Below are 26,932 nucleotides of genomic sequence, written 5' to 3' on the forward strand. Positions count from 1 at the left end.
AAACTGTTTTCAATCTACATAGAAGATCAACTTTATTTAAGAACTATCTGCATACAAAACATATTGCACATCAACCAACCAGACAATCCTTAAAAAAAAACAAAAAAAACACTGTAGTCAACCCATCAGAAACATGTGGGATGTCAGAACTCTCAGTAGTTGTCATTTGTCTTAAGAGAAAAGCCTCTGGTTATCACACACTTTAGTGTTTCTCTTTTTTTTAAATACTGTACAAATTTTTAAAAATAAATAATCCAAACAAATCCTTTTCTTTAGAGAAACAGTCGTGACCAGTTTCCAGCCAGCCAGTGTTGGAAGAACCATGAAAATGACATCATTGTCACAGAGGCATGGCTTTCCAGAAACATCTCAGTAACCGGGAAGTCTTGTTCCTATGAATTTATGGGTGATGACATTAAAAAAAAAATTAAAAAACTGAGCTTTGTGGTAATTTCTGAGAAAAAATTAAAAAAAAAAAAACTGTTACTAAACTAGATAATTTTCAGTTCTGAGATGTTTCCAGCAAACCAATACAATTCTGTCCAGCACTAAACAGTACAGACTCAACTACAATCAGCTTTAACAGAAAAAGGTTACACTTCAGTGCAAAACAAAACTTTTGTTTTCCTTTCTAGACAGGTAATAACATTTCTATGATTTAAGTGGTTGCATTAAAAAAAAGAAAAAAACAGGAAGCAGCTAATATCAACCCCCCAGCCCAAACCCCAAATAACATTAAGAGCAGACAAACCTGATTTTGGAAAAATGGCCCTGAAAAACTTTTAGGGGTGTTCTGACTGTTTACCCTTCATCCACCTCCAGCACCATAAGAGACATTAAACACAAAGCCCCCAGGCCTGACGGAGTTCAAGTGAGGGCAAACGGCGTCCACACATGTGAGTGAAATCATTGGGGATGGCGTGCAGAGCCAGGCAGCAACACGTCCAGTCTACTCTTAAGGCACAACAACTGATCACATGTGGGTTAATTATGCTTTCCTCTAGAACTGCTCTGCACTGTAAAATAGCTCATGCAAAATATGCAACGGAAAATGCCACTTCCAGTTTGTCAAAAGGACACGAGGAAACATTTTTCTGAGGGGGGGGGGGGGGGGCATATTTCCACAGCTTTTTTTTTTTATTTTTAACCAAAAAAGGGAAAGAAAATATGTTTTTTTGCATGCATACCACAGTGTCGGTACAAGTAGAATCCCTCAGCATTAAAAAACAAAAAAACATTCAGTTCATCCTCTTGAGGAAGAGTGGACTGAAATGTACAGTTTGTGTGTTTTTGACTATCTTTGGCAAGCTCATACAGGAAGAACTATAGTGTAAAAAACTGTATTTAAAATGAATAGTTGTACAGAGAAATGTGTACAGGAGAGGTTATGTTTCAGAACACAGAGTTGCACAGCAGAGATTTGAAAAGTACAAACAGAACAGTGCTTGTTGAGTTTAAATGTCGAGAATAGGTTCTGAGGCTGCTTCAGGAACACAGATTTAAACAGGGGGCAGCCAGAGACGTTCAAATATTTGAAACCGTTTCCATCTGACTAAGAGACTCCGTTGACAGCAGGTTGTGGGTTCGAGCCCTCCTTTTCAGAGGCTTCGGGGGGGTTCTCGGTGGAAGAATTTGCAGCGTTGGTGCCGGTGTCGTCAGAAATACTGTGTGCGTCTTCGGGTGGAGCCGAAGAGCTGTGCTCAGTGATGACATCCACCCGGTTCTAAAGAGGAAAAAGGAACAATCTGTGTGAGACAAAAACTGGGCGATAGGTCTCAGATAACATTAAAAAGGCTATTACATATATTATGATGTAAAAAAAAAAATAGGTTACACAAATGACAACAAAAGTTCTTTAAAAAAGGTGAACAGTCACCAAAGCTTTGCTTTTCTTGGTGTCCTTGGTGGTCTGTCTGCTCTGAGACTCAGATCGAGATATGAAGTCAGCAACCGTCACTGCAACAAAAACAACAGAACAACAAGACATTTAGGAGTTTTAAGAACACAGAAGCATCTTGGCGGAAAAACGTGTTTGTGAAGCTCCAAGACAGGAAAACCTGCTTCATATGTTCATTTTTTTTACAAGTGTAGTTCATGCAAAAGAGTTAGTTGAACACAAACAGCCGTGGGAGGATTTTTCACACCCGACCACAGTCAGACTTGGAGAAAGCAGGCATGTCTGTCAGTCATACCAGCTAAGACTAAACCTGAAACTCTGGCTCAGCGTTTTGTAAGTGGCAAAACGAAACACGAGGCAAGGCACACAGTTACCAAACTGTAGGGGAGTTGGTTTGCAGAGGCCACAGTGGCTGTTGCCACGGTTACCTGGGTGCCGGTCCTCAGGCAGGCGGTTACGGCGACGCCGGCTACGATTGCGCCGCTGCGGTTTAGCTTCTGAGTCATCTGGGATTTTAAGTCATCATAAAAGAGGGATTTGCACCTTAATTATCTTTCATTATCAAACTGCTCTAGCTTCTTTTTAACGTAGAAACAGGAAACGAGGGTCTGCAGCATGACAGCTACAAAAACATTTTTGGTCTTAAAACCAAACACTGAACATGTTTAAAATGTTCATGTCGATGAAAACCTGTCATCAAAGTAGCCTCCAGACCGGTCAAAATTCCATACCTATTCCGTTTTCCCCAACTGAAGCATTGTCAGATTCACTCATGCCGTCCATCATAGTGGCATCCTCGTCTGTTCTGCGCCGCCGAGACCGTCTGCGGCGGTTTGCAGGCAACAAGGACTCGCTGGCATCGGTGTCAGCTGTGTGGTCTGTCTCTGTGTTCGTCTCTAAAGCTCCGTGGGAGTAGGTGTTGTCCCGATCCCAGGACCCTGCCGACGAAATTAAATGAACAAATGTGTTGTGTTTACATGAGAGAAAAAACTATTTCCCTTTAGTTTTGGTTTACAGTGTTCCCTTGATATATGGCTTCAACTCGCAGGGTTTTTCATTGTAATTTGCATGCTCTTTTTTTTTTTTTTTAAGTGTTCTGCATCCTGATTGGCTGTAGACAATTGCGTTCATTTTGCCAAACGACATAAATCTTTGATCGCGATCAGATCTAGTTTTCATTCTATAACACTGGACTTATTTTTCTGTTAAGGTTTGAACTTGTGAGAGCTTCAACAAAATAGAAAAGTGTGAAAATGTTCATGTTTGTCTGAGAAAAGTGTAGTGGTGTGGGGTTTTACAGCCTTAAAACATCAGCAGCTTTCAACTATCATGGGTTATTTATGGAATGTAGCTCCTGCAATAAACGAGGGAACACTGTAGTTCAACTTGTCTTTATCGTTACCAGAATTGTTGCTGTATCCTCCTCTTCCTCCACGGCCCCTTCCTCCTGTTCCTCCTCGACCTCTGCCAGGTCCTGGTCTCCTGCGACCGTCTCTTAGTGGCCGAGGACCTCTCTCCCTTTCTCTGCATGTCCAGCAAAGCAGAAGTGACAGATCACGCGCTCAGCCTGCAGAGACATTTCAACTTCCCCAACTTCCAACTTCCGTAAAAACAGACGCTCACCTCTCCTGGTCCTCTCCAGCCAGGGACCAATCACTGAGCTCATCCTTACGCTCTGACTCAGTCTCTGAGGCGTTGGACTGCTCCGAATTGGTGCCTGGATGGTCAAGAAAAAGACAGAATAGACATAAGATGAGTAAAGCAGAGACACACACCGCACATTTTAGTCAACGCTCCAGGTCCTTTTGGTTTAGTTGTTGGAACACACTGATTCATTCATCTGAGTGTTACCATATCCAGTGCTGTAGCCTCTTCGTCCGCGGCCTCTGCCATTGTAAGAGCGGCTGCCATGCGAAGAAGACGAGGACGCGTTGGCACTGCTGTCTGCATTAATTCCGCCCCCTCTTTCCCCCCTCTCCCGATCGACTGGTCGGTGACCCTGGGTGATCTGTCGCAGCTGTTCGTCGATCTGCATCCTCTCCAGACGAAGCTGCTCCACCTCCTAGAAAGAAGAAAAAACACTGTAACTTTCAGAAGAAAAAATCCAATCAGGCACATCTGACATTTTTTAAGGTCATCACTGTTTATGCAGAACGCCTCACATCGTGTATATTCAGATTGTTGCTACTTCCTTTAGGCTCCTGAATCTGAACAAGAAGAACTCCCACTTAATGCATTCAAAGCACAACACACACATCCATGTGGCACAAAACCTGCACAAAAAACACACAGAGCAGCGCAAGGACATCCTCAGACATCTGTATTTGCAGATGTGTGTGTTCATTCCCAATGCTTTTGGATTTGACAACTGATTGCTGATTTAATCAGCCACTCAGACTTCAGGAGCATGTAGACATGAAGACAGGTGAGCTGCTCAGGTGCAGACATGCTTCCACTTTTAAAAATCCTACCTATGAAGTAATGTTTACATGCAGAGAGCAGTTAGATGCTGTGGCTGTAGTAGTGTGCAAAAAAAGGGCTTTAAGACACAAGAGATGCTTAAATTAGCGTTGGCATTCACTGTTAAAAAAAAGAAGAATGTTTAAGATCTTACATTCAAATAGGAAATGTGGTATTCCAACAGGACCTGAACGTTGCTAATGCTCTCCTTAGTACCAACAAAGGTAAATGGGACCATTCCCTGTAAAACCAAATATATAAAAATAAAAAATAACACACATTACATGCTAGAAAACATAAATAAGCTGAACAAAACTGCACTTTGCTGACAGCAAGCAAGGCATCGCTACACTCAACTTACTTCCTGTCGTGGCTGCTTGTTGTCGTTGTCGCCTTCTATCTTGACCCGTACCACTCCAGACTTGTCCACAATCTCCTGGATGACCTTCCCATTCTTACCAATCACTTTACCTGGAGAGATAACCAGAAGGAATGAGACGTGACCACGGGATATAAAAATATCTACAGGTGATATAAAATGAAACGCATAAATGAAATGCAACAAAATGAAAGATTTGAATATTTTTGGTTTAACCAACTCTTAAGAAGTGCAAAAACTGTGGACCTACCCACAAGGTTCCTCGGTACTTGCACAGAATCCTCCAAAAACTCCAAGAAGCCTCTTGCTTTCTTTACAGCCTCTGCTGTCTGGAATAACAACCATTTAAATGTATTGATATTAACCATCAGCTCCATGAAGAACACTAATACTGGCACAATAAATCTCAAAATTAAAGAAGGAAAGGTCCCTCCTTGTACATCGTTTCTCATTTTAAACAATGGGCATTTCTAGTAAGTAATATTCTCCTAATAAATCTGCAAAGCACAGCAGGTGTTAACAATTGTTTGGTGGTCGAGTCACACAGCTGCCTACCTCCCCGTAAATGCGGAAAGTGCCCGTCTCCTCATCCAGCTCGATGGCAGTGACACCCGCAGTTTTCCGTGCTTGTTGGATGTTGCTGCCGTGGCTGCCGATGGCGAGGCCCATCAGGTCGAGTCTCACCGTGAACTCCTCCTGGAAGGAGGACACCAGCTGCCTCGAAGTCTATGCAAACAAATAACATCCCATCATTTCAGGTTACGTATGAGCTCATTTTTTAACATTTTGGTGCAATTTATACTTTATGTATTTAGTGTATTAAGGGGCAGGGGTGTCCAAAATTGTTTGTCCGTAGTGACTTTGTGAATGTGGTCTGGAGCACAGAGGTTTACAGAAATGACTTTGTTTCAACATGACTTTCAAAAATTATAAAACCAATGTTATGTATTTTTGGATGATTGGCAGCTACGCGCTAACATAGCTCTCAGGTGACTATTTGTGATGTCATCGAGGGTTAGTGTCGCCTGAATTTGAAGACGGTGTTTTTCCATAACTCCCCGTTTGGAACGCAAAATGTACAGGTAGGGAAGAGCTATAGGGGAAGTGGAAGAATTCAGATACTGCCTTTTTACATACCGCAACTCCAGCTATATGTGCAATAAACATGAATAGGCTGATTCTGACGCGGAGAAAAGTGGCTTTTCGTATCAGTTTTGCACCAATATGCAACACATGAACATAAAATGCTTAATAGCGCAAAGCCAATTTTCTCCATGACAGCTGGTTCTGTCATGGAGAAACGTCAATACTTTAAAGCACATGTGTCAAACTCAAGGCCCGGGGGCCAAATGTGGCCCTCCATGTCACTTCATGTGGCCCGTGAGAGCATAAAAGTTTTTCATTTCTTAAAATAAAAAATAAAAATTGATGTGTAATTATTCATATCTTGGGGGAATCAGACTTGAAATATCAGATTGGGCAACTCTACATTATGACTTAAACCCTGTCCATATAATCTAACCTGGCAGACTCAAATGTAAGGATTTATGCTAAAGTAACAAGCAAACATATTTTTTTCTATGCAACTAATTGTCATTTTAAAAAGTTATAGTGAATAAATAATAAGTTATTTCACATTAAAGAGTAGTTACATTTATTTTTCATTACATTTAGTTACATGTATAAGTTATATCTGGCCCTTTGAGGACAGCCACTATGCTGATGTGGCCCTTGGTGAAAATGAGTTTGACACTCCTGCTTTAAAGGGTTGCATTTCAGCAAAAGGCTGCTTTTCTTCACTTCAGAACCTTCTGAAATGACATTAGTTGCATAAAAAGTTGAAGAGTTATGATAGTAGAAAGGATGCAAAGACTGAAGCAAAAACTCCGGAGTTAAAGGGTTAAAGTATACAGCCTTAAGTTCTTGTAAAACAACTGACCTCCAGGTGTTTTGTGGCCTCCTGGTTACGTGACATCAGAAGCAGCTTGGTTCTAAGGCTGCGCAGGTGCATGTCACTCAGCAAAGACACCCGCTTCACTGTTGCCTCGTTGGTCGACTGACAGAAAGAGATAAACATAAGGACTACAGCAGAGCTGGGGATCGTTGGGGAAACTGTGGATAATCCAAGCGTTATGGAGACTTGACAGCATATCGTAGTTACCACAATCACTAGATGACTGGTTTCAGGACAGTATGAAATGCGACAAGCTCCCACAGCTTTCTTAAAGTCCTTGTGTGCATTCTCAGCCTGGCACCTGAAATTCAACAAGACTGCATTGCATTTCCTTCCTTATGTAAAGAATCTGGACATTCTCACACATAATAAATGATTGTGGAATGTGGAAGGTGATTTTCTTATAGTGGGACACGTACGCTTCTTGTAGATCCTGAGGAACAGGAACAGTGCACTTGTAAAAGGGGTTTTTGGAGAGGGGCTTGTTGGTGTTGACAGGCCGCAGACGCTCAAAGGTTACAATCTCATTGTAGGTGGCATCACAGGCTGCATACTCGATCACATAGAACTAGAGATAAACAGAGGCTCGGTGTTTGGAACAGCTCAATAAACCGTTCTTCAAGAACTCAATATAAAAATAACTTTAATTCAGCTGTAAGTTATATTACTGCACAAAAAAAGAACGTAATTAATGACACGTACATCACCCTTCATCATACGAACTTTCCCTAACCACCAGCCGCAAGGCTCCAGCTCATTGGCTCTGGATAAAATCTGAGAAGATTAAATAAGAAGAAGCAGATCAACACAAAAAATGAAAGCCAAAGGAGAACAGTTTAGAAAAATAGGATGTGCTTTTCTCACCTCCACCTCTTCACCCTCTCTAATTTCCTTCTTGGTGTCAGCAGGTGGTGGCAGTCTGACATCCTCAAAGGGCACCTGGCGTTCTGGCTGCCAACTGCAATGAAAGATTCTGATGTCACGCCTTGCTGAAAGCATTACAACTGCAGTGAAGACCTTGAATTTTGATTATGAGGGAAACGGATGCAGACATGGCACGGTAGCTGCAGATGCTTACTTGTTCTCAAAGGCAATGGTGAGAGAATCATCGTGGATGTCTCTGACAAAGCCCTGGAAAAAATACACAAGTGGGAAATTCCTTTTATAACAAGTCTTTACAGCAGGGCTGTGCAAACCCGTTTCTCAAAATTTAGCCCCATCTTTCTTCAGATGTGTGTTTCTGAACAAAAACTAGGCATTTCAAACAAAGGTTAGATCAAATAAATGTTTAAAAAAACACATAAAAAGCTGGGAAACAAACGTGTGTAAGTAATGGTTTCTGACGTTGTTCATTCTCATTTCCAGTGGGCAAAAAAAAACTTAGCATCCAATCACTTATTATGCAATGTGACCTATATAAAAGATAAGAGAAGTCTGTAATGTTCACCATAGATACACTTCCACTGTGAGAGACTTTAGGATGTAGAGGCCAAAAAAAACAAAAACAAAAATCACAGAGTTATTTTTAAATAATTTATTTGTATAATGGTGCATACAAGTCTTCGGCTCCTGCAAACCAGCCAGAATTCTGTCACTCACAGACCTGATACTTCCATTTTAAAAAGCTTTTTCTCTCTCTTACTACCTGAATTAATGTCACTTGTTTGAACTGGTTATTGGTATAAAAGATGCCCACACATAAACAGCTAAACAGTAGCCTTTCTACCATGACCAAGACCAAAGAGCTCTCTGTCTAAGGACACCAGGGACAAGATGATTCACCTTAACAAGACTGGGATGAACCAATCAACAAGGAAGCACCTTGACGAGAATAGATCAAGCCGCTTCCTTGAAAGAACTAAATAAATATATTTTATTTATTACAAAATAAAATAAATAGAAGATCATTGACAATCTTCTTTCACCTGGTGGGGTACAAATGATCCTAAGAGAAAACAGTGCAGAACTACACAGGGGTACTGAAGGGAACTGGGACCACAGTAAGAAAGAACACCATACCCACTGTGAAGCATGGAGGGGGAAAAGTCATGCTTTGGGGCCGCTTTTTCACATGGGGACAGGATGACTAATCTGCATTAGGAAAGGATGAATGGGTCCATGAAAATGGTAAATGGCGTATACTTGTACAGTGCTTTTCTACCTTCCTCGAAGGCCCAAAGTGCTTCACAGTCACACTCCCACTCCCCCATTCACAGACACATTATCACGCTGGTGGCGGCTCCACTGCCGGGCGCTGGCGCCAACCTTCCACCAGAGGGAAGGTGGGGTTCAGTGTCTTGCCCAAGAACACTTCGACACATGGGCTGGCAAGGCGGGAATCGAACCTTAAATCTTCCGATCATAGGTCAACCGCCCTACCACTGGACCACAGTCGCCATTAACGCCACATGAATGGTGAGATTTTGGGCAAAGTCGTCCTTCCATCAACATCATAATTGACTATTAAATATATCTGGATCCATCGGCCTGTCAATGCCAAACACGTGGCCCAGGCAATAAAGGAGTGGCTATGTAAAAAGTATCTCAACGTTCTGGAGTGGGTTAGTCCAATAGACCCAACCCAATACAGAATCTTTGGAATGAGTTGAAAGTCTTTGTTGCACAGTGACAGCCCCAGAACATCACAGCTCTTGAGAAGATCTACACTGACAAAATGTGTATAAATATCAGCTACAGTGCTTACCAACCTGCAGAAGACCTACAGGAAACATTTGATATCCATCATTGATAACAGGATTACAAAAAGCATTGAGGTGAACTTATGACTTTTCTCATCTTTTTAAGAGGGACAACTTGCTCCCAACTACCAAATAAGTTTTTGCCTCACTGTACATAGTCCAAACTTCTGAGAACAGTCCTCCCATTTGTTAAAAATATCCTTACCAGAAACCCAGTTCAGTATACCTATTGGAAATGACAAGCTGACATTGAATCACTAGCTTAACATTTATCTTGTGTTATGTATGGGTTAACAGACTTATCCAACTGTTATTTCATGAGTGGTCAATGATTCCCCTTATGGTCATGTAATGATCAGGTGTGGTGCAGTTCCAGCTCCTATAGCAGAACTTACCATGAACTTTTGTTCAAAAATAGTTTCATTTTTTTCCTTGCCTTTCTTTATGCTAATCAGCATCTGTTTTTATATTATTATTAGATTATCATAGAAAATGCAACAGATATGTATGTTTCCTCTAGATTCAAAACTTAGCTTTATAAAGTGGTTTTAAGCATTTGCCTAAACCATGATGTGCAGACACTATCTAGATCTTCCAGTAAAGAAAAGTAATAAACCATAGGGTAGACCGAAGGGTTTCGTTGAAGTGAAAAAAATGTAACAAGCTGTTTATCCCCTTAATCTTCACATTTTACTATCAGAGAAGACATTTACAGGCTCACAAAAACTACAAATGCCATAAAGTTACATAGAGACTTCTAAATTTTAACTTAGGATAAAAGGACATCAGTTAAACAAAAAAACGCAAGAAATATCCGAACAAAGTAATAATGGTAAACCTTAAATTCTGAATAAAATCTATTTATGACCCTTCTCACTGTTTTGACTTGTTCAGATTAACATCAATGTTACCAATCAGCTTCCCTACAATATCCAGGTAAAGAGTAAACACGTTTCTAATTTCTTTTTTTTAGTCTAACTGACAATCAAAGGCACATGGAGATGCTCAGAGGGTGCTTGATGGGACTTCAAGATATTTAAATTTACCCAAATGTCCCTCTTCCTTTGTTAGTTTGCTTAATATTTTGAAGGCATGATAAAACTCAAGAAAGTAACTGTTGCATGCTCACTCTTCTATCATTACATAGTTAACTCTGGGCTGGGTCTAAATAAACTTGAATTTGTCCCGACTCAAATGAATCTAAAAGTCATTTAAAAAAACACTTTAAAATGATATAATGGGACCACTACTTCACTTTTTTTCCACTTACTGTTTACAGACTAACACCACAACTTACAATCTATCGCTTATGTTTTCACTTCTTTCTTTTCAGAGTTCAGAAAGTCCCTACACAAGTATAAAAGGAGTCGAGTTACAATTAAATAAATAAATAAATAAAAAACTTGTTTTGCAACATCTATAGTGAAATCAAAACCCATTCTAATTATTATTCCTAGGAGATATTTGGAATCACAGTAACAAAACTCACAAAACATACCCACAGTTGCTTGGTTTAGCTGTAATTTACTCAAGTGAAACTATTTTAGCATGTAGTGTTGGTTTACAAAGTGGCCTGGCAAAAAGAAAACATGTTAAACATTATGCTAGTAGTAGTAAGAAATTAAAATAGTAGATGGGGGGGAAAGGATGATGAAAAAGGAGACATGGAAGGAAGAAAAGGGGAGACTTTGGTGCCACTTCAGATTGCAGGACTATAAATACACTGTAATTCTTTGAAATGAGCGACCCTCTCCCAGCATGCCAGCTGCTCAGGATTGACAAGGAACAGCTGACTCGCATACGCAGAAATAGTAAAGATAGCTTGGGCATGATACAGTCTCAGTGAATGAACAGTGGCAGACAAGTGTGAAGAAGTACGCCACGTGCATAGAAAACCTAACGTCGAGATTTCAAATCCCTAATATGTACATTTAACAAACTCATCACGTCCTTATGTTCCATGGAGTAAAAAGCCCTTTAGCAACCGAACTAGGGCAAGAACCTACCTGACGTCAACAGAATTACCAGTGAGCTAGTAAGCTAACTTTAGCTTACGAAAACCCGAAGAAAAAGTCCATTGTGTGTTAAAAGATACACTATAAAACAAGTCAGCTGTCTTACAAAACGGATTATGCTTTCTGGATTTGATTATAGTCAATATAATAATCATAAATAACGAATGTTCACAATCATCGACGTTAGCCTAGCCTGCTAATTTTGGCTAACTCTGCTAAAGGCTTACAGCAAGCAGCTGGATGAATTTAGAGGAAGATGGGACACGTAATCAAGTCCAATGAACTTAGGTTATCATAGTAAACAATTTGTGAAAGACAGAAGGTCAAAGGTGCACGGATGCCCCGGTATTTACCTTGTAATAAGCGCCGCGAGAGCCACGGACCTCCACCGCCAGTTCTTCCATATTGGATACGCAAAGGATGCTGGGTCGACAGGTGTTCCATCAAGCCTGAGGTTTGAAGTTTGGGCCAACACCTGTCCTTTCGCGTTTTTGTGGGCAGATACTCCCAACTTTAAAATTATTAACTTACAGCCAAATTACATTTTTGGGTTACTGTTTGTGAAAAGGATCAACAAGGTTTTGGACGATTTGTTGTCCTGTTTTTTTTTTTTGTTTGTTTGTTTTTTAATGTTAGAAAGCTACATTGCTGTGTTTTATTTAAGTAATTTTAGTGATGAAGCAATACAATAAAATAGATCTATTATTTAGTGTGAAATTTTATGCAGATTGTAATATAGCTAGATATAAAAAAAATTTTTTTAAAGCCATTATTGGACTAGCTAATTTGCTTAAGTATTTAGTATTTTGAAATTTTGTATTTCTTTTCACCTACACTCATCAGGATCCAAATCTTTAATACAACAGAATGATGTGGTTCAGTCTAGTATCTTGCATTAAAAAAAGGCTGTAAACACAGCAGGCTTACAGCTTTGATCAGCATCAACTGCACTAAAGAATACTAGAACACAGACTGGAAATTTGATCAATTCTTTATTGTGTGCTTTCTGATTTCAGCTTAGAGACTGTGCATTATAAACAGTGGTGAACAAAATTGTTGGTACCCCTCAGTTAAAGAAAGAAAGCCCACAATGCTCACTGAAATGACTTGAAACGTTCAAAAGTAACAATATATTAAAATTTGTTGAAAATTAAATAATCAAAATCAGCCATTGCTTTTGAGTCGTTGATTAATAGAATTATTTAAAAAAACAAACTAATGAAATAAGGCTGGACAAAAATGATCGTACCCATAACTCGATATTTTGTTGCACAACCTTTTGAGGCAATCACTGCAATTAAACAGTTTCTGCATTTGTCAATGAGCCTTCTGGACCTGTCCACAGGTATTTTGGCCCACTCCTCATGAGCAAAGTGCTCCAGTTGTCTCAGGTTTGACGGGTGTCTTCTCCAAATGGCATGTTTCAGCTCCTTCCACAGATGTTCAATGGGATTCAGGTCTGGGCTCATAAAACCATCTCTAAGCAGCTTGAAGTTCCTGTGACGACAGTGGCACATATTATTCAGAAGTTTAAGACCCACGGGACAGTAGCCAACCTCCCTGGACGTGGCCGGAAGAGGAAAATTGAAGACTAATTGAGGAGACGGATAGTTGGAACTGTATCCAAAGAGCCCAGAACAACCTCCAAAGACATTAAAGGTGAACTCCTAGATCAAGGTACATCAGTGTCAGATCGCACCATTCGTCGATGTTTGAGCCAGAGTGGACTACATGGGAGACGACCAAGGAGGACACCACTGTTGAAAGGAAATCATAAAAAAGCCAGACTGGAATTTGCAAAAATGCATGTTGACAAGCCACCAAGCTTCTGGGAAAATGTCCTCTGGACAGATGACACAAAACTGGGGCTTTTTGGTAAGGCACATCCGTTCTATGTTCATAGAGAAGCATACAATGAAAAGAACACTGTCCCTACTGTGAAACATGGAGGAGCTTCAGTTCTGTTTTGGGGCTGCTTTGCTGCATCTGGCACAGGGTGTCTTGAAGTTGTGCAAAGTAAAATGAAATCTCAAGATTATCAAGGCATTCTGGATGGAAATGGAAATGGAAGACCCATGATCTGCTCAGTCGCAGGTCATGGGTCTTCAAACAGGACAACGATCCAAAACACACAGGCAAAAAAAAACAAGAATGGCTAAGAGAAGTTTGCTCATGAGGAGTGGGCCAACATACCTGTGGACAGGTGCAGAAGGCTCATTGACAAATACAGAAACTGTTCAATTGCAGTTATTGCCTCAAAAGGTTGTGCAACAAAATATTAAGTTATGGGTACCAATGTCAAAATGAAATCAAAAATGATTGCAGGAAATGTATGCAAATGCATCAACAAAGGATCCCACTGGCTTTTAAACAGCCTTCGGCAAAAATCTGCACCTACAAAGTGCTAACGACTTATACTGGAGTTAGGAGTTGATTCACCATTAATAATGCAAAAATAATAAACATCGAACTGTGTTGTTGGACATTTAAGTACATTTTTCTAAAAACACTGCTGTTTTAGAGTTTAGAAAAAATCTGAAGAATAAGTTCAAGCAGGTTTAAATATTTGTTTCCAGTAAACTAGATCAGAACAAACACTTGGGTATATGGATCTATTTAAATGCTGGAAATGTTCCATTTATAATATGCAGTTATGCTAAGGAGCTTAACCACAAACATATTCCCTGTATTACTTTTTATTCCCCACAAAGTCCTTAAAACTGTACATATGTTTAATAATAACAGGGTGATTTATCAGAATTTGAATAGATTCTACTCTGCTTAATCATACTTTGATGATTAAAGCTGTGACTTACCAAAATCAAAAATGAAAGATATGCTTAGAGGTGTAAACTAAAGCAAAAATATTACATTTACTAAGAAACAATGAAAATTCAACAAAAAGGTTTTATTGTAATCCATCAATATGGATGCTGTTTTGAAACAATTCATGCTTGTTTAGTCTTTTTATTGTCAAAATGAGAACACAAACCTTTGTATAAATGGAATATATTAAGGCTGTATAAAACAGGTCAGGTTTAAAAGACAAAGATGAGATTTTTCACTCTGCACATACTCACAGCAGGTAGTCAAACAGAGGAGATGCAAGCTTATCTTTTTCAAACAGCCATTGTGACACCTAGTGGCCAAATGATCTCATGGGAACTGCAGTAGGGATGCTCTATGAAGGCTATCTTTACTACTTGACTTATGCAAAAAGAAAAAAGCTAACATAGACCAGAAAGCACAAAGAATATTTAAGTCAAAGTAACAGCACCCCTCCTGGATTATTTAACATAAAAGGATTTATTAATAAACATACATGGAGGGACACATGCAGAAAAAATTAAACTAAAATCAGTCAGAGGCAACATATCCTTTAAAAATGAAAAAGTAATTTTGATTAAAAAGTCATGAGTAATCAAAGGAATAAGCACCCAAACTAAAGACAAAAAAAATCTCTGTTTAGATGTTACTGCTGTAACACAAAAACAGTATTCAAAAAGATGCACATATTTTTTTTCAGGAGGTTGTCCATTAACTATACTAAATTATACAGTCATGGGAATTTGGTTTCCATGAAGTAAATGCAACAATAACGAATAGAATTTACACAAATGTGTGTAAAGAGAAATGTGCTTTAAGAGTGTGTATGTGTTGTGTTACTGGGATGAGAGGTCAAAAAACAGTGATCTTGTTCAGTTTGCTATGCAATGTGTGTGAGTGTGTTCATGTGTGTGTGTGCAGCTCTGTGGTGGAAATGCTTGGTCTGAAGACATTACCACAGATCCTCAGAGTCTGCCTGATAGTCTGTCCTCACGTTCTGATTTAAACCAGTTTACCAATTCCATTATGCTAAGCCCGAACATTGGTTGGGGAATGATGAACGATTATGTGAAACACATAATCTCCCTGCTGCACCATCACTGCAATATGACAGCCAAATTTCATTCATCCTATCCAATTTCTTCCTTATTTAAGGAAAGAAAATTACTGGTTCCAGTAATCAGATATGTAGCGAGGCTGTGTGCAGGAGTTAAGCCCACTCCCATTAGGCTTTCTGCTTTGCTCTGGCTGTATTCATATACACTCACACACATAAAAAAGCAGATACACACGTTCCACATGTCTGACCCTACTCAGTTCTCACGTCCCCTTTCGCCCATTTCAAGGACTATGATTTGGCCTTGATACATTCTCTACAACATCATCTGTTAGTGATGCCAGTTTGAAACAGTCTCCTTTAAGTGGTTTAGAGAGCAGCAGGCAGTTCTCCTGCAGATTCCCACTTCAAGGTCTCATCCTCTCTGCTCTGTCTTCTGCACCAATACTGCCTTTTGAAACAACAAAAACATCATTTTGGAAATTAGGTCAAATTAGATAAGAATGCAGTCACATCCTTGCGCTCAGGATAATCCTTCGAGAAGAATCAAAAGTAATGGCTGGATATGATTTGGCACTAAAATTCCTTCCATCTTCTCTGAGTTTCTCCATCTGTCTCAGTGGAATGAAATCACCAGCAAACAGCGTCTTTTTTTTTTCTTTCTCTTTTTGCTAATACAATCCGGCCCTCAGAAAGCTCCCAATATCACAAACAGGAAGATGAGTGTTGAGACTGTTTGTTCTTCTCCCCGCATGTCCAATATCTCTCTCCAATAGGTAATGCATTATAGGCATAATTGAAAATTAGTAGTACATTTTAAAGGGGAATTTATCAAGCTTCATTGTTCCTGCGTGTCACCTCCAGGGTCCTTTTTGGAACAACGACCCCGGAGTGCCAAGAGGCTTTCTGTCTGCTCGGGCCCCGGCAGCGCTCTCCCTTCTTTGTCGCTAATTGTGGCCTCCTCTCCACTGAATTGTGATTTGCCTAAGAGAGCTTGTTGGCTCTATGCAATGAAGCTGCCGGTGACGCTCTCACCATTATCAAAGATACTCTTGATCTTTTCAAAAGCAGGAAATAGATTTTTTTTTCCCCAGCCCCTGTTCAATCACAGAGAGGGGGCTGGAAGGGAGAAGTAATTTGCAATGCGTCCATTAGTTCTTCATTAAAGCAAGATTAAATTGCACCTCAAATCACATCTGCCTTTTTCCAGAGTAAAGGGTGACAGTTTTAGGGCCAAAACTAATTACTAGTGCCAATGAATGAGAGAGGAAAACAGGGCTGTTTTTACATGAGATAGTGCGGCCTGTCATTATATTCAGACTAATTCCACTCTGCCTGCTCCCTTAATGAGACCAGAACGTCCTCACATCTCTCTCCTACTCTTTCTCTGTATCTGCGCGCACTCCAAATGTATAATTTCGATAGCACTTGGAGTTTGCATTAATTAATTTTTCAGCGAGACCTGCTACAAGTGCCAAATCTGTGATGTTCGGAATTATCATTTGGAAGGAGAGAAAAGGCACAGACGGGGAGGAAGTGACAGACAGACAGCGAGAGGCAAAGAGAAAGATGGAACGAAAAAGGGAAAGACAATAAAAGCAAGATAAACACTTTAAACTTTATGTCTGCTTCTGTTCCTTAAGTCAAGTGGCTGCCACCTCAAAGGCTTTATGTCAGATGACTCAGGGAACAAAAACTGTAAACTTTGTGACAGAGAAGCTCTTAACACACTTGGGTTATTTCCTCAACCCAATCTTGGCTTTGTCATTTTGGTATTATATTTTTTTTATTACTTTTTGGACCATTACTATGTTTTTAGGCTATAGTGGTTTCTTTTTAACTAAAATTATGTTTTTTTTTATTAAAATAACCCAGAAAATAATTACTCCCTTTTTAATCTCAGAGTTGGGTTAAAAGCAACTCAGTTTGGCTTATTTTTAACTATGGAGTTTGTTGTGCATGAATATTAGAGATCAGTTTCCAGAGGGATTTTTGGAAAGAAAAAATGTAAAAACTATTGTTATTTGATAATGTTATCTCACAGGGAACCAAAATTTAAAAAAAAGTAGAAGAAGAAGAAGAGATCCATTTCATTTGAAGTCACCAAACATACATTTAAAGTAAATAAAGTTAGCCTTATTTTACAATAACATATTTAAAATTAATCAACTCAAACTGAATCTCTGACTTCTTTTAAAGCCAACACAAAAAGACAGTTTCTTTTCTCATATTTTCCTGAAAGGATGGGCCAAAACGGTGTCTGCTCAGTGTTGGCCAAAGCGTGCACCTCTGCCCCGCAACAACACAAAACATTGCCTTGCTAAACTTTTATTCACATAGTTTTATTTCTACCTGCCTCTTTATTATTGAGCGATCAAGGAATATCTGGTGGGAAAACAAAAAAGGTGTATGAAACAGATGGTTACCAGACAGAAAAAGAAACATATAAACATTGTTTGACACAGCAAAAGTAAAAAAAGATGAAAAACTATAACAGCACACAAGGTTTGGACCAAAAATAAATATGCATTGAATCAGATCTGTGATTTGTTGAATAAATGCTGCAATTGAGTGAAATGCAAATTTAGAATCACAAGCTTGAGGTAGTCTTTGCTGTTCTTTGTAACAGTTTGGCATTTCAGCCCTTTTTTTATTCAATTCAATTTAAGTTGAGTTACTACCAACTTTACTGCTTTATCTTAATATTTCCTCAAAATTCCCAAACGTTTTTTTTTTTAGGTCTTTTTTATTAGAATTGTACAGACTGTCTTCCAACTCCTCCGTTCTGTTCTTCCTCTTCTCTCCTCAGCACCGACAGACTCTCGTTTCTCGGAGGTTGAGGGTGGTTAGATTAGTCTAAGAGCTGAGCGCAGTCAAGTCTCACAAACAGGATTTAGCATGTTGTCTCACAGTGGCAGCTCTGCCTGGGATCGCATGGTACTGATGAGCTCCGGCGCATAACATGCTTATGGCAGATGCACTGCGATTTACAGAGCCAGGAGAAGTGCAGAGTACACCAACTTAACATGAGTGCATTTGTTAACAGTGCACAAAGTTGAGATGTTGGCACCTTTAAATGAGTCAACAATGTTGTGGGGCTTTACCTCTGCGCTGTGTATAAATCTCTTAATGCACCTTACAGGCTTTTCAGAGTTGCCAGCTGATTAGCCTTCTCAAGACGATTTTTGCCTTCTTAATTTTTTTATTTTTTTTTTACATACAGTGCATTTTTTTTTCTCACAGGGTATCAAACCTCCTTTCCTTGCAGAAAAAAATATATGCACTAGCACTAATTTTTTTTAAGCAGAGGAATCCCCCCTCTGGTTTCTGCTGAAGTGAGATTTAGCTGCAGAGACTGTGCCGGTTCCAGAAATTCAAACCTCATACCGTTCTAGGCTGGGCTTATCCTAAGCTTGTTAGTATGTGTGATGCTGGGACAGATAGGGACCTCTACATTACCATAACGCTGCTGAATTAACTATGATCTTCCACTGCACAGGGGAGAAAAAAACTGGACCACAGAAGTTTGGCAATATGCTGTGCAGGACATTCTGATAACATGCAATAATAAATGTTTATAATCTACTTAGTGGAGAGCCAGGGTTCAAATATGTTTCTATATTAGGCTTATTAAGACTCCCAAAGATTTTTCGTACCACCATCACGATTGCTGGGGAAAATATGCAGACCAAACCAGAAGTGGGAATAAAAAAAAAGAAAAGGTTTAAAAGAATTAATTAAAACAGAGATATGAGATGATTTGTTTCTTAAACAGAAACCCTGTCAATCAAGGCTGCAGCAAAACAAAAACGCAAAAAAAAAAAGGGAAAAGAAAAGTTTGCGCTCATACAATACAAAAAGCAATTGTTTTCTGTGGATTATGTTATATTTGGTACTGTTTTAAATTTGCATATTTAGATTGAATCACACAAACAAAACATGTTCTCATTCAAAAATATAAATTTAAACTTCAATAAATGCTTATATTAAAATGATTGTATACTGTTCCAGTTCTGTGCTGAATCATAGGGTGCTGAGCCAAGTTTTTAAAAGCTCTGGAACCAAGGAAATGTAAAATAAATTTGAATGTACGTCAAAAACATAAGCTACATTCTAAAAAGTAGTACCACCCTACTACAATACACTGCATAAACAGGCCACTTGTTTTGGTTTTAGCACAAATATTAAAGGGTGTAATTGCTTTTATTTCATTTTAAATATGCAGCAGAAAGCAGAGAATTATTGTAGACATTTTCTATTCCGCCTGCATCCTGTTTTGGCTAAAAATGATAAATGTGCAAATGTCAAACTGCATAAAAATGTACCAAAGAGTCCAATGTTTGCTCACATTCATGTAAATGAACAATCCAAACCACTGCAGTCACTGTTCCCCCCTCTGACCTCCAGTCTTAATCTGGCTTCTTCGAGAATGTTTCTGCTCAAATACCAAAAGTCCTCGACATATCCGAGACGCATTAGACGATACACTCCTAAAGCATTCTTATTATACTGCTCGTCTTATTTTGATAAACAGTAATTTGGTGTCATGGGGGGACAGTAAAGACTGAATGGGACTTGTCTGTCTATCTGCCTCTCTGCCATTCACACCCTTTCTCTCCTGGGTTAAGACTCCCCTCTCTTCCTCTATGTTGACACATATACATATCACACACCAGGATTAGTATGATGGTGACTGTAACAAACCTCTCTTTAAAAAAAAAAAAGAAGAGAAAGAGAATAAAAGGGGGAAGCGTGGTATTTTATAGTGGAGGTGCCCAGCCAGAAAATAGCATACTTAGACAACAATAGCATGGTAAGTACCTTAGCAAAGGATCAGCGCTGGCAGAGTGAAACACATTACAAAACAATGGCTGACTGCCTGCCTGCTTGGCTGCTTGGCTGGCTGTCAGGAGCTGTGGAGCTGCCATGCTGTTATTTGTCAGAGGGGAGAAAAGAGACACACATCATCATCATCTCGCTCTTCATCACCGTAAACACTGGTGTGAATGACTGGTCACAGAGAGCCTAATCCGGCCTGCACACACTGTGATCCCCCTCTGCAGAGTCTGGCGTTGGACGGCGCTCCTCGGCACGACAATGCAGATGTGCAGATTTTACAGTGGGAAATACAGATGACGTGGGAACGTTGGGACCAAATTCCGACCTCTAATTTGTGTATAATAACAAAACACTAACAAAAATCTGTGACAATTCCTGCTTATCAATCACCAGGCTCCCATCACTTTGTTGCAGCATCCATAATGTCATCAATAAGAGTTATTTTGGAGAAAACAGATCAGATTAATATGATACAAAAAAAAGTAAATATTATCATCTAAAACCTAAAAAATATTAATTAATTAAATATTGATTGCTTCAAACGTACCCTTTAGTCTAAAACCTATGGAAACGGTTAAACTACTGTAAATCAACAAAAATGTGAAACACAAAAAAAATCCTAATTTTAAATAAAAGAAAAATAATCCTGCATCTGAAATAAATGTGTTAAACCTCCATATCATGCGTTCAAAATTACACATTTACATTCCAATATTTTGATAGGATCTGAAACAGGAAGTCGAATACATTGTGGTTTTATTATTGGGCCAATAATGAGTTGAGATTGTTTAATGCCAGTTAAAAGAAAAAAAAGGGCTTCTCTAAAGACGCAGGGGTGGAGGGGTGTTACTAATGATATAAGAGCAAACGTTGGAGCATCTCCTGGAAATCTGGCACAAATCCTAATGTCGCTCCTGTCCTTTTTTAATGCAAACCAAATGAGCTGGCACTGTAATAAGAAGCTTCCCAGAATTAGTTTCCGTTTGCAGAAAATTGCACACAAAAAAAAGACCCGGTACCTTTATCTATGAATTTCACTCCAGCATAAGCAAAAAAAAAAAAAAAAAGGAGAAAAGAGGGTGAGACCCTCCCCTAACATTATTTGGATGACGTGCCATCAGTAGCAGCAGCAAGAAATAACATTGTGCAAATTCTATGCATGTTAATGATAAATAGGAATCCACCTGCTCACAGATAAAATGAGTTTAATTTCTCCCCCCCACCCATGCACATGTGCCTGCCTGGCCTTTTAGAAATTACTTATGCACAGCTATTATTAAAATAGGGCCAGAGCAAATGAGAAAGGAGCGCTATCTCTGGAGAGAGTGGCTGGGTTTAGACTGCTGCTTCCAGGACTCTCCTCTTCACACAGTCAGCGTTTCTTCCTCACGCGCGTGCATGCACGCAGCAAACACACACTGAAAGCCTGTGCACATGCACTTCGCCTCCCCTTTGTGGGCAGCTCTGACCCCCATATTTACAAAATTAACCCAAATCCTTCTGGAATTGTAATGGAATTTGCTGGCTTTTTTGGGAGAACTTGTGATTTGTGCGAGTCTCAGTGTGGATGTGAATATTTTAAAAAGTCTATCAGTGAGAGGAAGTGTAACTTCACTGTTAGGAGGAAGGTTTCAACGGGGCACTACAATGTGCTTGCATCTCCAGAGTAGCTGCTTGTCAAATATCAGTAATAAGTGTTGACTGGACTATATATGCACGTGCAGACAAAGGCAGAGGGAGGGGAAAAAATTGGGAAAAGGCATGGAGGAAAGTGTAAAAGAGGTCAGAATAGGAGTGTTGCTGTTCAAAGGGCTCTCTATAGTCTCCGCCACCCCTGCTCCATTAGTAAATCAACAGATTCCTCTCATCTCTCACTCTGGCCTTGAACACTTTCAGAGCATTCATCCTTTTTTATCCGCGCAGGTTGAAGGATGTTCTGATGGCCAGCTGCACAACCTCTCTCCTACCTGAACCCTTGCCTTCTCGGATTCAATAATGACTGTGAGAGAAGGGAAGAAGAAAAAACCATGAACAAAACTCATTATGGTAAGGGGGGAAAAAAGAAATTGGAAGTGCACCGAGCACTCAAAGGTGACATCCTGACATTGTAGGAAATTAAAAACTGCCTCGTCTGGAAACATTAGAGCATTCACCTGTCGAAACGGAACACGGACGACGGCATCTTTATAAGCTTCCTGCCTTTTAAAATTCAATTAAGGACAATGCGTGTAAAAGTAAAAGCATGCAAATGTTCCAGTAGCCTTTGGAAGAAATGAGCAAACTTTAATTTTATCAGGCTTTGAGGAAGAGCAGATGATGCTTATAAAAATGGCGCATGCACTTGTTTGCATTTAGTCATGGGACGCCCCGCTGTGAGTGTGCTTTCTAATAACTACTCACTGGGAGGGAAAACAGCCCCTGGGGGGGTATGTTAAGGCTTTAATAAATGAGGTTACTTCTACTTCACACACTCTCAGGGCAGCAATTATGTCAAAACAGTTGTTACTGGAAGGAATATTTCTTTCCTCTGAGAATGGCTCCTCCTGCTCTTTCAGGAGCTCAAATTACCATGTGGCCTTGACGGTTTTTTCACCATTTATTCTGTGCTATAATTTACAAATACAATTGTTATTATTATAGCGTGAGAACAGTAAAGAATGCATATTATTGGGTGGACAAACGTCAGTGTGTGATGCGTACAGCAAAATCCAGGATATATATGTTTTCTACTTATGCAGCAGTTTATCAAATAATGTCCCTTCATGGCATCCAAAAGTCTGAATCTAGTGTAGTAATTTGATTTTGCTTGAACTAGATACTGTTCTTATATTGAATATTAAAAATGATGTTACCATTTATGATATGTGGCCTAATTACTGCAGATTTATAAAAAAAAAATTGTGTCAAATTTAAGAGAAATACAGGAATAAATAAGACTGTTCCTCTATTTATTTTGGTCTTGTTTGCAAAGCTTTCTCCTCTTGGGATGATGGCACAAAATGAACATTTCTAGTCACATCTTTCAAGTTTAATCACTGAAGTTAAAAATCTTAATTTCTAGTGCTTAGAGCTGTTAGTGAAGAAAGCAGAGGCTGATGAATGTAGAGCAGTTTCGTGTTGGGCTGGAGATTTTATTTTAATTGAATCAAACTTATATTCATAACATTTTCTGTTAACGTATTCTCGTATATTTTTTTAATCCAAATGAAAAAAATATTTAGTTTTAGATGATAGAATCTATGACTTTACAAATGTAAATTCCAACTTTGTTTAGTTTAAGTCTTTCCTTATGTGAAAACAGGTTTTTATGACTAAACAAAATCAGTTCTAGAATTGGAAAGTTGCCTATTGAAGCCAAATCATGCCGGTTGTGAAACAAGATCAAATAATGACCTAGTGAAATCAAATCAAATGGTATCGTCTGAATTATTTATAGTCTTCCTCAGGAGCCAAATCAAGAGTCAGCTGGGCATTAAAGCATCCTATTCGTCATTTTACTCCCATTGCTTACATTTTATAAATAACTTAACCAAATTTGTGAGTGTCAGTGTGGGAAAGAAAAAATGCGCTCCACAAAATCCTTTTGCTTTATGGGCTGTTGTGCAGATTAACCCTTAAAGAAGCCCTAAGATCATCAAATGCTTTGCAAAAGAGTCCAAAGCATAAATGCCTTAATAGCACAGGTCTACATAACTGGGCTTTTTTCCCCCCCAAAAAATAAAAATATAAAGAATACATATTGCCACAAAATTCTAAGAATCTGTATGACAAAAAAGTTTGGGGGAAAAAAGGACAATTATTACTTAAAAATTTAAATTTAGTGCTACATTGACAGGCTACTTGTCATTCTTGATTTACTCTTTTATTCTCATAGCATATTGATTTTATTTTTGATCACAAATCCAACGTTTTTGTCATTTTCTGATAAGTCAGACACTGGACGACTTTGGACTAGACTTTATTTTTTGTTGCCCAAAAACAAATGTTCTCGCCACTTTTCTCTGATCGAACAGTCCCAATCTCCCCATCTGCTCCTTGAGGCCAGCCTGCAAACCGAAACCAGCCCTTTAAGGAGGGAGCTTGCTCAACTCTGTTCGGCAGGATTAACATAACAGGGCAGTTTTTTCATCATTTATTGAATCACAGCAGCCCGAGAAAAGAAGGAGTTCTAGAAATTGTAAATATAAGAAAATGTTTCTCTGGAGGAACTTTGAGTCCCTGCAGAGTGTTTTGACAGCTCAGAGGCGAAGGCCCACGACAGCGACGGAGCTGAGAGCTCGAGTGAATGGCAGCCGAAGACCGTACACCTTTAAATTCCTCATTACCCACTAACACATGGACACCACGTCCACTCCTATTCCATTACTTGCTCATCTGTATTGTCATGCTCCGGGAATTCAATGTAGTGCCTTTTATTGTAGAAAATGAAAAATGTCTTTTTCCGCTTCTCTCCCCCTGTCTCCTTTCCTCCTCTAACACTAATTTAAAATGTCTCATCTCCCTCTGCGTGTTCAACAGTCTGATTGCCTCAGTGCTGAAGAAAGAGGTCTAAGAGGAGGAATCCCCTTCTCTTTGTAAAAGGAGTCCAGGTGGGAGCAGAGGAGGGGGGCTGAATGGAAGCTGTGAGAATCTGCAGCTTCATCAGAGTCGGTCAAGCAGGGAAAAAAAGAAGAAAAAAATCTGCTACTGCTGACCTCCACAACTAGTTCACAGACCTGAACCTTCAAGGACTGCAGGTCCACTTCTCCTTTTTCTCCCTGCAGTGGTCATCATGTCTCATCCTTCTCCTCCTCCTCACCTTGCCCTTTCTTTCTTTTCTTTCTTTTGCTGAGCTTACTGTAACAATGCAGGATCAGGATATAACTTCCCAGAGAATGGAAGTCCTTCAAGTATGCAGAGAAGGACAATTGCAGGTTTATGGGCCCTGTCAAATAAATGTAAAAGCTGTATTTTGTTTGTTTTAATTTTTCAGAGGGAAAAAAAACTCATTTACAAAAAATGTAGAAGCTGGAGAAGTTTGCCCCACCACGGTAAATCCTTTAATTTATTTAAAAAAAAAATACTTTTTCTGTATTTTGTATGTAAATAAAAAAGCATGGATTAACTTCACTGAAGTCACTTAAGTACTTCATCACTTTTCTTTTTTAAGGAAGCCACAGAAAGTTTCCAAACATTTGTTTTAGGAGGTGATCTGGTGACTCGCTTTGGCTAAACCACTGTCTGGTTATCGGCAAACTTATAGGGCACGGTGCAAAAGCCCAAACATTTATCCAGGTGTGGTTTTTTTTTGTTGCTGTTGAAGAAAAATAACTATATATATATATATATATATATATATATATATATATATATATATATATATATATATATATATGGGACAAAGTAACATGACTTTGGTTGTTTACCTGCCAATCAAAAAAATAAATAAATAAATAACCTAAAAATAAATCAATTTTTAAATAACCTCCTAAAGAACACACAAATTTGAGCTCAACTAAATTTAAAACAACTGAATTAAATAACATAAAAATGAAAAACCTACAAGCCCGCTAGCTACAGTTTTCACAAATAGAAACAAAGCAATAAACCTAAAAAAGGTTTTTGACACCTGGTTGTTCATTTATTGTGGAAATTGCTGTCACAAGTCTTAAGAGTAATTTTTTTTTGAGAACACATTTGAAAAACTGCCTGGTTTGTATAAAATTGGTAAAGGAAAGTGGGGTTTGGGTTAAAATACACACACAGGGACTTGGAACCAACACCAAACAATCTTCTTCAGTAGAAATCTGCTGATCATCAGCTTACTGTAAGCAAAGAAAAACAAGAGTGTCTCATTTTATCGCAATAAGTCATTTTTTTTTTACCTTTCTTTCTCCAGTTTTTAAAACAAAAATAACTACTTTTAGTGGAATAGTTAGAAAATCCTTTTTTTTTTTTTTACAAAAAAAATCTTGCACTAGTTCAAAGAGCTACACTCCCCCCAAGTGGCTAAAGGTAAAACTGCAGCACTGGAGCATTGATATTGTGGTCGTGTTTTCGGAGGGTTCTTGGTGTTTGATTATTCTGATTGATCAATTTGCTGGACAGCTCCAAAATTGCTCACCATTTTGCTAGGTTGTTTAAGTTTGAGTGAGAGAATGTAAACAGATGGATTTTGGGAAGTAGGGACAGGCTTACTCCACGCCAACTGTCCCATTCATAACTTAGAAGCAAATTTCTAATGAACTCCTGCTGCCCTGCACAAACTATGTTATAGAAAACAACAGTTTTTATTTTGGCCAAAAGCAGCATTATCATAATTAAAAGAAGGCTTTTACAATAATTCAAAAGATGATTGGAGTGTGACTTTAAAATTTGGCTTCAAATGATTAAAATGTTCTTGTTTTATTGGTTTTAAAACAGTTAGTGAAGATCAAAATTCAGCTTTTGTTCTCTTCAGGACAAAAGGTCAGTGACGGCTTTTACCAAACACCTTCAATGACTCTTCATAGGGGTAACACACACTTACCATTTATTTTAGTCAATATTTTATGATATTAAGATGTCAGGCATCCAAGATAAGAAGCAGAACGCTGTTTGTGTGGCATTAAAATGAAGAAGTCTCTTCTCCGCCTGCATTAGTGCTTAATCTGTCCTAACAAGATAGACCGGAATGTGGAGCTTCTCCAGAGCATTGCTGATGATGGGAACAGTAATGATGGAGGAGGAGAGGGAGGCTGCTAAGCCTGGAGAAAGCTACTTTGGCTTGAGGCGATGCACGGTTGGGCGCACAGTCACTGATGTGTGTGTCCAGTTATTAAATCAAA

General features: G+C 39.0%; 1 protein-coding gene across 5 annotated transcripts; it reads right to left on the reverse strand.

The window, feature by feature from the left end:
* Positions 1–214: 214 nt before the first annotated feature.
* Positions 215–11,852, reverse strand: fxr1 (FMR1 autosomal homolog 1). Of its 5 annotated transcripts, none has more exons than XM_020702527.2 (18): positions 11,758–11,852; positions 7,769–7,821; positions 7,555–7,648; positions 7,393–7,464; positions 7,110–7,258; positions 6,898–6,991; positions 6,676–6,792; positions 5,292–5,462; positions 4,987–5,065; positions 4,719–4,828; positions 4,512–4,598; positions 3,749–3,956; positions 3,521–3,614; positions 3,300–3,421; positions 2,629–2,835; positions 2,326–2,403; positions 1,877–1,956; positions 215–1,723 (listed from the first exon to the last, which is right to left on the reverse strand). In XM_020702527.2, the coding sequence occupies exons 1-18, from the start codon at positions 11,806–11,808 to the stop codon at positions 1,553–1,555; spliced, it is 2,037 nt and encodes a 678-aa protein (XP_020558186.1). In that variant the 5' UTR covers positions 11,809–11,852; the 3' UTR covers positions 215–1,552. The 5 variants fall into 5 exon arrangements, with proteins under 5 accessions (XP_020558186.1, XP_011472493.1, XP_011472492.1 ...); XM_011474191.3 differs by having other exon boundaries at positions 4,512–4,607; XM_011474190.3 differs by having other exon boundaries at positions 3,749–3,959; positions 4,512–4,607.
* Positions 11,853–26,932: the final 15,080 nt, after the last annotated feature.

The sequence above is a fragment of the Oryzias latipes genome, chromosome 4 (genome assembly GCF_002234675.1).
Source record: "Oryzias latipes chromosome 4, ASM223467v1".
In the NCBI taxonomy this organism is placed as follows: domain Eukaryota; kingdom Metazoa; phylum Chordata; class Actinopteri; order Beloniformes; family Adrianichthyidae; genus Oryzias; species Oryzias latipes.